The following is a 12109-nucleotide window of genomic DNA, read 5'->3' as shown; positions in this document are numbered from 1 at the left end:
GGGGCGGCGGCTGCTCGGCGCCTTCTTCGCCGGGGCGCTGCTCGGTCTCCTCCATGCCGCCCGCGGAATCCCCACCCGCCGCCGCCGCCGTCCCCTTTTGTCTGGGCGCGCTTCGGGGCGGCTTAGCTCGGGTCCCCCCCGCCCCGCACCCCCCCGGCGCTTCTCTCCGCTGGGCGAGCCAAATCCAGGCTGGGCGCCGGCCCGGGAGAGAGAGAGGGAGAGAGCGAGAGAGAGGGGGGCGCAGCGATGGGCGCGCTGGGGTCGGGGTCCGGGCTGCGCCTCCGGCTTCTTCAGCGGGCTCTTCGTGCCGCCCCTTCGGAGCCGCTCAGTCGTGCAGGAGCCCGCGCCTCCATCCTTGGCCCCGCCGCGACGCCTTCATGGGGAGGGGGGGCTGGGCCCCCGCCGCCCCCGCTTTTCCCCGCCGGCGTCTCCGGAGCGGCGCGCGGGATCTCGGCCGCCGAAGGGGGGCGGTCAGTCAAGGCAGCCGCATCTGCCGGGCTAGAGTCCGCGTCGGCTCCCCTCTACGGGCGCAGCAGCAGGAGCATCGAGACGGGCGCGGGCATCTGGACGGGCGCCGCCGCCGCCGCTCTCTGCCTTGAGCCCCCTCGGCCAGCCGGGTCTTCCGAGGCGCATTGGAGGAGACGGGCCGGAAATCCTCTTGCGCTCGCCCGCCCGGGCTGTCTCCAGCGCCGAGGTGAATTTAGAAGCCACTTAAACTGAACCTGAAATACTTTCACTCTGGATTTTTGTTCTTATTTTTAATAGAGCCCCTCAAGTGACGTTGCAAGGCCGGTATCCTAGACACGTGCCTTTGGCCAATGGGAGAAAAGACTTCCCCACACGTGATACAGTAGCACTCTAGTAAATGACAGGAGCGGCCCCCTCCTCCCCCCCTCTCTCGGCTCCCTCCCCCTCATTTTAAAGCTGCAGCGTCCTCTCTGCTCCAGAGCCTTTTTTTCTCTTAAAAAGAAGAAGAGAAGGAATGCAAAAATACCTCCGACCTCTAAGGAAGGGATAGATTCGCCACCTCTCGCATTGCTGATCTGCTCCTTTCTGTACCTTTGTCTGAATCATTAAGGTCTTCGGTGTGCTTCACGGACAGAGAGATGCATATTTTAAAAATGCATATTGTTTACACTTGGAGTTGGGAGGGGAGAAGGGGAGGAAGACAGAAAGAGAGGGGACGGCATCCCACAATTCCTTGCAAAAATGCATAAATAATATTAAATGAACCCGTGCAATACAAAGGGACTTTTTTGTGCTACCGGTTTATTTTGCTGGGGGAGGGGAAGGAGAGCCGAGGCATCAGAGGCGGTTAATTTTTCCAGCGGCCGCTCGCTCGCTCCCTGGCGGGTTCCCTCCGTCTTTTTTTGTCTTAAGGTTTCTCCTCACCCAACCCAAACCCCCCGGTAGCGTCGGTGCAATAAACATAAGGCGGAATGGTAATTGAATCATTCCGCTGAAAACTGGACAGGAGCCTTTGATCATTTATTCCAACTTCAAAAACAATATCAGACAGAGAGGTTTCCCACTGACAGGCAGCACGACGTGGGCCTCCCCTTCCCCCAAGCGCTTTTCACAAAAAGAATCAAATGACAGAGATTACATATATATATATATTATACACACACACACACACACACACACACATACACATATATACATATATAAAACACACACACACACACGGAGTAATTGCCTTTTAACATTGTGACAGATCAAAACCCAGAGGTTTCAGTAGAGTCTACTCGGATCCTGACGGTAGATCCAAGCAGGATCCTTCCGTGGACCGAGCCCCTTTCTTCCTCCTTCGCTCTGCCAAGGATTGCTCGCTGCACAAACACTTGCGCGTCTTGCAGACGAAACCCAAATCATCATCTCTTTCCGCGTCATCCGCGGGATCTTTGCTTGGCTGCTCTCGAATTTATGAGAGTCGCCCCAAGGTCAGCGAAGCGTAGGAGAGTTAGTGCCGCTTTAAAACACAGAGAAAGAAAGAAAGAAAGAAAGAAAGAAAGAAAGAAAGGCATTCTGCCCACAAACGCTTGCGGGGCAGGCGCGGGGCGGGGGGGATGGATCCGCGAGCCGGCCAGCGCCAAAGCCAGACCTGAAGCCAAAACATAAACAGCCGAGTCCGGGCAGCTGCTCCGGCCCCTTCCGCCAACTCCCTTACCGGCCCTCGGCTCCAGAGGCACCTTGGCAGGGCCGGGAATCCAAGAGGCCCGCGGAAGCGGAAGGAGCGAAGAGCGGAGAAGAGCGAGGCAGTGTCGTACTCGGCAGTGGCAGTGCAGGACGGGGAGACCCGGAGGAGGCCAGGGCGGCTGAGGGCCAGAGCCCGGACAGTACCTGGCTCCTCTCCGGCCGGGGCTTCAGCAGGTTCCAGCCCGGCTCTTTGGGGCCGGGGTGGTGGTGGTGATTAAGCTTTGAATCAGAACGAAGCCAGAAGGGGGGGATTCAATCCGCCAGACAGAAGAGAAGGCGAGGAAAAGCCAGGCCCAGCGTTGCGAACCCCTCCATCACTGTTGTTTCGGCTTCTTGTCTTGTTTTGTTTTCATTTTAGCCTCGTCAATGGTGGGCTATATTTAGCCCCTGACAGCTGGACTCGACTGGGGAATGCAAAACACTTGGCAACCGAAGGAACCGGTTATCCTTTTTGCACTTTCGATTATTTTTTTAAAAATTAAACGCATTACTCCCCAAGAGCCTGCGCTCCTACAGCCGCGCACAAATGCGCTTGAAAAGGAGCTTCGCTTAAATCAAAGAGATTTACTTCCCAGTAAACGTGTTTAGGATTGTTGTATATATTCTGGAGTTTGCGGGAATCAGGGAAGTATAATCTGGGGGGGGGGTTTCCTTAGGACACCCCCTCCCCAGCACGTGTTGCTGCAGCTCAGAGTCCAGCCTGCTGGACTCGGTTTCTCTGTTGCTTTTGTCTCGCCCAACAATATCCCCCTCGGTGTGGTTTTCAGAAGTTGGCTCCTCGCTTCCAAAAGTCCTGTGTAACTTTCAGTAGGCGGGCAGATGCAATGTGATCGAGTCCTCCTGATCTGAAGCGCTCGGGCTCTCCTCGGCACCTGGAGGTCAGTTTCTCGAACTGCCCCATGGTAAGCGATTAGGCTGTCTCCCAAGAAGTATTTTCTAATTACTTGGAAGCCCTGGCTTTGCGGCTACCCCATAATTAAACGTGTCCAAGGTGTTGCGCTTCAAATATTTCGCTGCAGGGCGGACACCGAGTTATTGACTGGAGCTTAAAATATCTCGAAGTCAACACTGGCTGTCCAGAGTATCAGGTAACGCTTCTTGTCACTTGGCGCTGACCACACTTTAACATTTCTATTTGTTAACATTACCTCTTGACGCTCCTGCATTCTCAACTGCAGGCGAAGAATCCAGAACTATCGAACAATAGTAATATTTTTTTAAAAAAAAAAAATAGATCAAGTCCAAAGGAGGACAGGAACAAAGGCTGTATACAAAATAGTGATGGAAACTGATGGTCCTCCGGCTTTAATCCCAGTTTTATTGCAAGGGAAGGGGCTTTTGCGTAACTGGAGAGGGCGGGGGGGAGAGGCCGAGAGAAAATAGTTGGCCAAGATGCCGAAACTTCGATCTGTTTCATTTTTAAAATCTCTCTCGACAAGAATTTTCGAATGAAGCTCGAAAACCACAAACTTCTAGGTGTATTTAATCTATGTTTACGATGGTAAAATGGCTACACGGACGGACCCAAAAAAAATGTTCGGAGAAGTTAGTGCTATTCCAGGCTATGCTATGGAAATCGCAGGGCAGGCTACCGTGAAACAAATCCTCCCCCCTGACTATTTTCGTCAAATGTCTCTCGAACCAACCTACCTTATTTCGCCAAATCCACCCCCGAATACTTGAACTGAAATCAAGATGATGATGATGATGATGATGACTCGGAAGTAAATGGGTGAATTCAATAGCATTTACTTCCTGGTAAATATGTTTCTGATCGGAGCCTCATTCAAGTCCTCAGGTACAACTGGGTCTGGAGTTTCAGCCCTTAAAACCTAGTTTATTGTATTGGAGAATTTATGATGGGCACCTAACTGATCAGACACCTCCTGGAATGCGTGCGGGCCCGGGGAGTTTACTTTCACCTGTCACATGTGCGTCGCAGAGTAGCTCTGAGAGGCAGAAATTTGGAAGCTCCAGTGTTTTGCGTTATATTTCTGCGGCCTTCTCTCCCCCTTCCCTCTGGGCCCCCCCCCCCCATTGCTAGTCCATGCATGGCGTAGCTTGCCCTGTAATTCTGATGGAAATGCTAGACTGTCATGCTACAGGCGGGCTAAAAGCAGGGCGATTTGTATCATGACTCTGCTAACCTTGTCTCCAACAGCTTATACTGGGTGATATGCTGAAAGTTAGGAGTAATGAAAGCAATTAGATAGGCCAGGCTCTCGCTGGGCTTGTCTATCACACAGTTGGAAGAGATGTGCCCTGATCCTTCTGAAAGCAAAATCAGCAAGGAGGGGCGGATGCACGAGAGAAGAGAATAAAGGCTAGAACGGGCAGATCCTGGGCCGGTTCTGCTTCCAAGTCCGGATCCTTCACGATCCAGCACTCAGCAGGGGACAGCTCCAAGGAGTCCAGGCGGACGTCGAGAGAATCTGGGCAAAAGAGGCACTTAAAAAAAAAATGAAACCGAGCAAACAAAAACCGCCTCTCTCCATTCAGACCGATCCAAGTCCTGCAACAGAAGGGGAGGATCTTGCCTGCAAATAGTTGGCCTGGGCCACAGTTCCAGTTTAGGAGATTCCCATCTCTTGGACCACAGTTCCAGTTTAGGAGATTCCCATCCCACCAAACTTTTCCAAGAGATTAAATGCCCCTCTCTCCTCTCCCTCCACACCTCCTTTCTTTTGACAGAACAGCACAGATTTCAGGGGAAGTGGTGAAAGGTCATCTCAACTGCTAGAAACGTTGGGCTGACCGGAGCCCAACACCAAGACCACCCGCTCCCCCACCCAGCACCTGTAGCGTTCAAGGTTGTGGGTGCAAAACTTGACTCACCAGCCCAACACAGTATAATGCTGCGAGTTACTTTCCACGTCCCTTAGCAGTGAGGCTTCGCTGTTGGACTTCACGCAGCCGATCATGTTTCAACCCGCTCTGCGGGCGGTTCCAACCCTATCCCGGAAAGGGGAGGGCGTAAAGGAACGGTTTAAACTTGAGTTTCCTGTAGCTGCTGGACAGAAAAGGAAACGGAGCCCTAATTGTTCGGGGCTCTCCACCTGAGACAGCAGGGAATGAACTTTGAACCCGAGACGGAGACGGGGCCGGCGGGGTGTGTGTGTGTGTGGACTCAGAAGTCCACTCGACATCCCAGAAGTGGGGGTAGACTCAGAAGTCCACTCGACATCCCAGAAAAGTCCCAAGAGTTTCTATGACAAGTCAGAGAAAGGCGCTTCGTTCCCTTCGCGACCATGGCTGTTGCAGGCTCTCCAGCGCGCAGGCACGGGCAAGCACATACACTCCACCCCAGCTCGACTCACAACGGATTTAAGCCACTGCACTGGCCACTTGAATCCTCTCCGTTCTTACTTGGTGCCCCAGGAATGGCAGAGGGTCGCTGCTTAAAGACCCTTCCCTGCGCCCGGATCCTAAATGCCTGCTGCTAGGATCCCTTCCCCTCGGCCACCCGGCTGCCAATGCTAGGGGATGCGCTGGGCCTGCGGGGTGAAGCCCCACTGCCGTTCCAGAGAACCAGAAGGGTTTGGGCAGAGCATCCCAAGGAAGCGAAGAAGCCAGGCTGGTGCTCTTTGCACAACAAGCTATTTTTCAGTCGATAAAGGAGCTCAGCTTGCGAGGGAGCAGACCTGGGGGGCTGACTTTCCGAATAGTGCCTGCCGAAAACGCACCGGATCCAGTCCCTTTCCAGTCCCCAGACCTTGTTCCTAGTTTGACCCCTTCCCCCGAGCTTGTTATAGGTTAATTGCGGACATACACAAGGACAAGGGGGTGTTTGATATGGCCTCGGGATCAGCCCAGCTCGCTTCTATATTCGGATTTTCTTCCGAAGGGCAGCTTCCTAGAATGTTTGCCTTCGTATAGAGAACTCTAAAGATCAAGTTCCGTATTAACCCAAGAAGCACCCACCAAAACACACACAAACCTCAAACCCGCTTTGGGTACTATAAACAAAGCTAGAACATGGTACAGGGAGGACGAGAGAGTTTAGAAAACATTTTGCTTCAAGGTGAAAAAGGGGGTCATTCCAGAAGCAGGAGAGAAGAAGAAAAGGGCGCAGGGTCTTGATATTTTAAAGGCAGAAAGGAACTTAAAACGTAGATCCGTTTCAGGTGGGTAAACAAGGAAGGCAATCACGCATTTATTATGCCCCGCTTTCTCTGACTCTTCCATCTGCACAGATCTTACGACCTATCACTGTACATCACTGTCTCATACACTAATCTACCAATTTGACCCACCACTTTTCCGTCCCTCCATTCTACCTACCTACCTATATGTCCCCCTGTCCGACCACCATTTTTCTAAATATAAATTTATTCTGTTTGTTTTTCTATCTACATAGATATGCAACTCTGGCAAAACATTTTCCTAGTCTCCCTGCTTACTGTTAAAGTTTGCTTCTCATAAAGCAGATATTTGTATAGTCATTGTTTTCAAAAGTAACAGTTAAAGTAAAACCACGAACATCGCTTCAGAAATCAGTGCATCTGGGGACCAACGTGGCTGACCATTTAGTACCATTGTTTTGGTGAAAGAGATTGCTGTACTTGGAGTCAACAAGTAACACAAATATAGCGGGGCTCTGGTCATTTTCCCAAGGAATTTTAAACAATCCGATGAGTTTCCTGTGCATAAAGACCTCTAGAACGGTGCCTGCCTATTCAGTTAGACTGTAACTAAAAATCAGGTGTCTGAGCTCTGTTTCCTCTCACCACTTTTAATAGGGTAGGGGAGTAAATAATTGATTTATCTGGGTTAGGGACAAGAAAGAAAGAAAGAAAGAAAGAAAGAAAGAAAGAAAGAAAGAAAGAAAGAAAGAAAGAAAGAAAGAAAGAAAGAAAGAAAGAAAGAAAGAAAGAAAGACTGTGATTTAATTTTTCAGTAAAATTCGAGATAGTTCCAGTAGTCTGTTTCTTTCTTCTTTTTAAGTGTCTTTCTCATGAAAAAAATTATTTAGGTTTTTGGAACTTGGATTTATTTATTATTATTTTTTGTAGTTCTCCACCTCAATATTTTATAAAAAAGTTTCAAAATACGCACGGCAAACCCACCCTCCACCCCTTCTGCATCCTCCTACTACCATGCCCGTCGTTTTTAAGGGTCTTGCATAAAGTTTCATGTGTTTTTCCTGGGATTTAGAAGAGTTAATCCTTGTAGACATAACAGCTTCTGTTGTGACGGTGAAGTCTAGCAATCCTATCCCAGTTGGAGCATTAATCGAGACCTGGAAAGGGAAATGGGATCTGGTCGTAGACTTCCCACCACTGTAGTTAATTCTCTGAAACGCCTGTGGATTTACACCTCCTCCGTTACCGGGAGACAGGAACAGGGCTAGCTCTCATTAAGGGCCTGAATTCAATTTCAGTCTCCCCTCCACATCATCATCCTTTATGGCCTCCCGAATTTGACGTTACAGCTGTTTAAGGGGAGCGAATTCTACCTCGAGTTTGTGTCCCGGAAAAGGAACGGTGCAATGTGGCCTTGGCTGTTTTGCCCGTCGGTTTCACGGACAGATTTGGCGAGGCTTGGTCTCCTTGGGCGAGTTTACTGAGGGGAAATGTAGACAGATTTGGGGAAGGGAGAATTCGAATTCTCCGCTCAGCTTCACTAGCATGGGAGTTTGTCCTGGTGAGAGGTGATCCTCGGAGGACAAGAACACGCAAATACTCTTTCGCAATATCCCCAAGACTTCACTGCAGCCCAACTGATGTAAAAACTCGAGGGTTTTTTTTTAATGGTGTCGGTTTAAAACGTCTAACAACAACTAGCAGAGATCGTTTGAATTCCTAAAAAGGGGGGGGGGTTGCCAGTGGCGTTGAAACTTCCCCTTGCTTTGCATAGGACTGGATGTCGCTGACAGTACCAAACAGGAGTGTGACGGGAGAGCCCCAAGCGCCTTCTAAACTGGCGTGACTCCGGTTCTGGCGCGGGGGAATACACTTCCGCGGGTCTTGCTTTAGTGTAGCTGTCTTGACCGACTCAAGCTGTGATGAGAATCTACCTCTCAGGAAGCCTCCAGCTAGACTCTCACGTTTCTTTGTGCCCCCCGATCCTAAGATAAGTAGGAGGTGTTGGGATTTATTTATTTATTTACTGTGTTTATAGCCCGAGGGCTTCCTTCCAAGTACAAGGGTGTGTCTGTGCGGAAAGCCTTGTCCGGTCACCCGAAGCCCCCTCAATTCTTTCAACACCCCGAAAGTGCGCATCCAAGTCCGCCGAAATAACAGGGTTTGGAGGGTTTGAATGCAAGCCCAGGTAGCCCCCGCGGTGCTATTCCCCTCCGAACTAAGCAGGGAAATAAACCCTTTTGGAAAGAACATTGGGCTTACTTTCGAAGAAAAATGCTTAGGATCAGAGATTGGTTGAAAAGGACCCATTTGCAAAGAAAGGCATCTTTCCAGATGCAAGCAACGTTTTCCCGGGTCTGCTTCTGAGGAGTAGGTAAGAGTAGGTAACACATGCAAACGCGTTTGTAAAGAAACCCTGGAGTGCTAAACGGAGGACAGAGTCTGTCCGGTTTCTGACCTCTTTTCAGCACTAATACAACGCGCAGTCCGATCCTATGTGCGTTCAGGTGGAGATCAACAGGCGTGGGAAAACGGCAGCCTCAGTCAGTTCAGAGGTGCTACACAACCTCCCTGATGTTAGTGGCACACCTGGTGTAGCGGAATGGGCCTAGGATCGGACTGCGAGCCTGCAAACCTCAACAACTGGCGCTTTTCTGGGCTTTTCTCCTCCTCTCTGCTCTTAGGCGATTTCTCATCAGGGTTTGATACAGCATTTTGTAGAATGTGTTTTGTAGTAAGGTGTTCCGATCGAAAACAATTTCCCCCCAAAGCGAATAATTCTACCGTGCCAAAATGCCAACAAGAAGAGACACCTGCGCATACACACACACACCGTGATTATTCCGAAGTCTGGCAGCTGTGTTTCAGGGGTTTCTCCCCTGCTTATCGCCTCGATCCTAAGCTCTTTTACTTGGAAAGGAACTAGTTCCGTTCCACGCAATGGGATTTTGCTTCCGAGTAGCAGTCTTTAAATAGGATGGCTGCTTGTGTGCATAGGATTGCACGCAAGTTTAGATATGTGTACAATTATTGCCTTTTATTTATTGTGTCCATATACAAGAAATGCAGCAAGTTAAATTGAATGTATGTTGTCCTAAAACGCAATCAATCACTAGCAGAGCCTTACAAAAAATTTTATAACATTTTATTATTTAGTTGAGTTATTGTTTAGTTTTTTAACATTTTAATTACAGGAAATAGATAGATGATAGATGTGTGTGTGTGTGTGAGAGAGAGAGAGATGTAAATTGTATCCTACTGTGCAATTTTGCTTCATTTAATGTGTCATGCTAATAATTTGTGTTGCTTCAGTTATGTTTTTATATTTCTGGTTGGTTCTGTCACCCAAATCCTATTTCATTGTGTATTAAATGTCCTATCCTGTTGATTGTGTTTACTCCTTTGTAACCCGCCTTGAGTCCCAATGAGAAAGGAGGACTATAAATAACATGAATAGCTAGCTAGCTAAATATATATTTGCACTTATATCCGAAACAAGTTCATTGGAAGTAAGTTCTGGTGAAGTCAGAGGGTCTTATTCCCAAGTAAATAAGCTAAAGATCGGGGTAATAATGGGAAGCAGAAAAGTGTTTATTTTGCAACACAGGATTAAAAAATTGTCACTTTTTGAAAAGCGAGATAGCCTTGCTGCGATCCACCTCCTCTTTAAAACAGAGTATGTCAATTTACTTAATCTGAGATTTATTCGAAGAAGATGTAGGTAGGGTTTCCCCACAGAAAACAAACAGGTCACTGTGTGTGTGTAAAAGTAACTGTCAGCACAGGTAGATTCGATTTCAAGAATAGCGCGGCTAAGCGAAGTTTGTGTCCGAATGGGTTCCAGCTGTCATTTTAAGGGCGACGTTTTTTAAAAAGCGATTTCAAGAGAGAGCGGCTTTCCCCAGCCGGCCCCTATTTCAGCCCAGCGGAAACGCCGGGATCTTCGCCTGTTCCCGTCTCCTTGACCGCGCTGCTGCGTAGGAGGAACCCGGGGCGGGATTTTACCCTCGTCGGTCCGCCCGCTTCGCGAACTCTGCTTCTGCCGCTTCTGCTGCCTCGACTTCCCCGGCTCTGCTCTTCGGGGGCCTCGTCCACGTGTAGGCTGGAAGGCGGCTGGCGGGCCGGGGGAGGCGAAACCGGCCGGGGAGCCGGGCTCTTTCTCCCCCGGAGCAGCAGGGCAGCCATTGGCAGGGCCGGGCATTTGCCTACATGCAGAGGCATCTAATGCAATATTCATAGGCGGCGGCGGCGCGTCACCGGGGCCCTTTTGCCGGCCTGGGCGCTCACCCTGTGGCGGAAGAGAACTCTCTACCCCCCGCCCGCCCGGCTTTTGTGAATGAAGCTCGGCGCCCTTCCCTTGCCAGCTCAGCGATCAGAGGGAGCGGAGATCCCGGCGCGGATCTGGTCCGCTGCCTCGCGGCAATGCCCGCCCGGCTTCAATGCAGAGGGGCCATTCAGGACCTGCCAGTCCGGCTGGGGGGCTGGGGGAGGGCGGGACTTCAAAGCCAGGGCGCCGAGAGAAAAGGCCTGATCCCGGAGGGGATTTCTCACTGGGCGGGGGAAGGGGCAGCAACTTGACTTCGACTGCAGGCTTCTCCTCAATGGACAAGACCGTCAGAACGCGCCGGCGCTCCTCCGCAGGGCCTGCCCCCGACGGCTGCTTAGCATCGGCCACGCTCGCCCGGGGTGGGGTGTGTGTGGAGCCCCTGGTGGGTGCCTACGGGAGCGCGTCTGTTCTCGCAGACCCTCTCTAAGAAGTGTTAACCCCTCCCCCCTTTAATGCCAGTCCCGTCGAGAGCCGCAGTGCCCAAGTTTACAAGCCACAACCATTTCAAAAAACGCGCCAGGGATGCGCGACTCTACCCAGCAGCTGCGTCCAGGACCTCTGGCCTTGGGCGACCCAGTCCGCTGGAAGCCCGCGGATGCCCGTTCCTTCCCATCATCTGTGTTTATTTGTTTATTTACCCTGTTTATAGTCCGCCTTTCCCACTGGGACTCAAGGCGGGTGACAGAGAGCCAGTCACGACAATCGCCAGGATGGGACACTCAGTACACAATGCCTGTATGCCCTAACCTTGTCTATTCTGCCTTGCTCCCGGATACAGCCGCTCCGGGTAACAGACGCGTAAACTAACGATAGCAACTCGTCCTTAGACTGGATGCAGCGCTTAAGTCTGTAGTGACCGGGCTGCTGACAAGAATATGCCCCGTATATTTCACTTTAAAAAGTCAGTCAGAAAGGGAAGGTGACTGATACTGTTTTAGGGATGCACTTTTGCCTAGACTCTTCTGCTCTTGTTCCTTTCGGGCCCATGAAATGTTCGACCTGAGGATGCCTCTCCGAGCTTCTTGCGCGTCTCCCTGAACGGAAGACAGAGGCGAGCGGCTTGCCCAAACTCCCCCGGGAGGTCTGTGTCAGAGCTGGGCGATGAACTGGTAGCCGAATATCCGCAGAACTGGGCTTGAAGGGTCTGTGAGGCTCCTCTGGATCTCTCGCAGGCCTCCTCGTGAGTCAGCGGGCTGCCCACCGAGTACCCGCCGGGCGGCAGCGCCGACATCCCGCCTGCTTTCTTTGCATACGGGTTTTACCGCGTGCTTTCTTCGTACACGGACCTGGAACGCGAGATTCTGCCTGATTCGTTACTGACGTGAGGATCTCGCGTTCACCGCCGATCAGGTTCCACGGCGAGTCCCGCCGCCGAGAACTCCGTTTCCTTGTGCATCTCTGGACAGAAGACGCGGCTCTTCTTTTCATCTTTGTACTCGAGGTTCTTCAGGAAGTGTTTATCTTGTCTGTCTGGGGCGCTTCACCGCGCGGCTGTCAAGGC

The 12109-nt window shown here is 51.0% G+C and overlaps 1 protein-coding gene across 1 annotated transcript in view; it reads right to left on the bottom strand.

The window, feature by feature from the left end:
• The window catches only part of EN2 (engrailed homeobox 2), a 2944-nt gene extending 2889 nt beyond the window's left edge, over window positions 1-55 (bottom strand). Inside the window, exon 1 of the mRNA XM_015413436.1 lies at window positions 22-55. Within this exon, the coding sequence (XP_015268922.1) occupies window positions 22-55 (34 nt within the window). The remainder of the gene's footprint in view (window positions 1-21) is intronic.
• Window positions 56-12109: the final 12054 nt, after the last annotated feature.

This window comes from Gekko japonicus, unplaced genomic scaffold, assembly GCF_001447785.1.
Source record: "Gekko japonicus isolate JY-2015 unplaced genomic scaffold, Gekko_japonicus_V1.1 scaffold105, whole genome shotgun sequence".
Classification (NCBI taxonomy): Eukaryota; Metazoa; Chordata; class Lepidosauria; order Squamata; family Gekkonidae; genus Gekko; species Gekko japonicus.
Note: the sequence above shows the minus strand (reverse complement) of the source record. Positions and strands in the feature narration are given on the sequence as shown.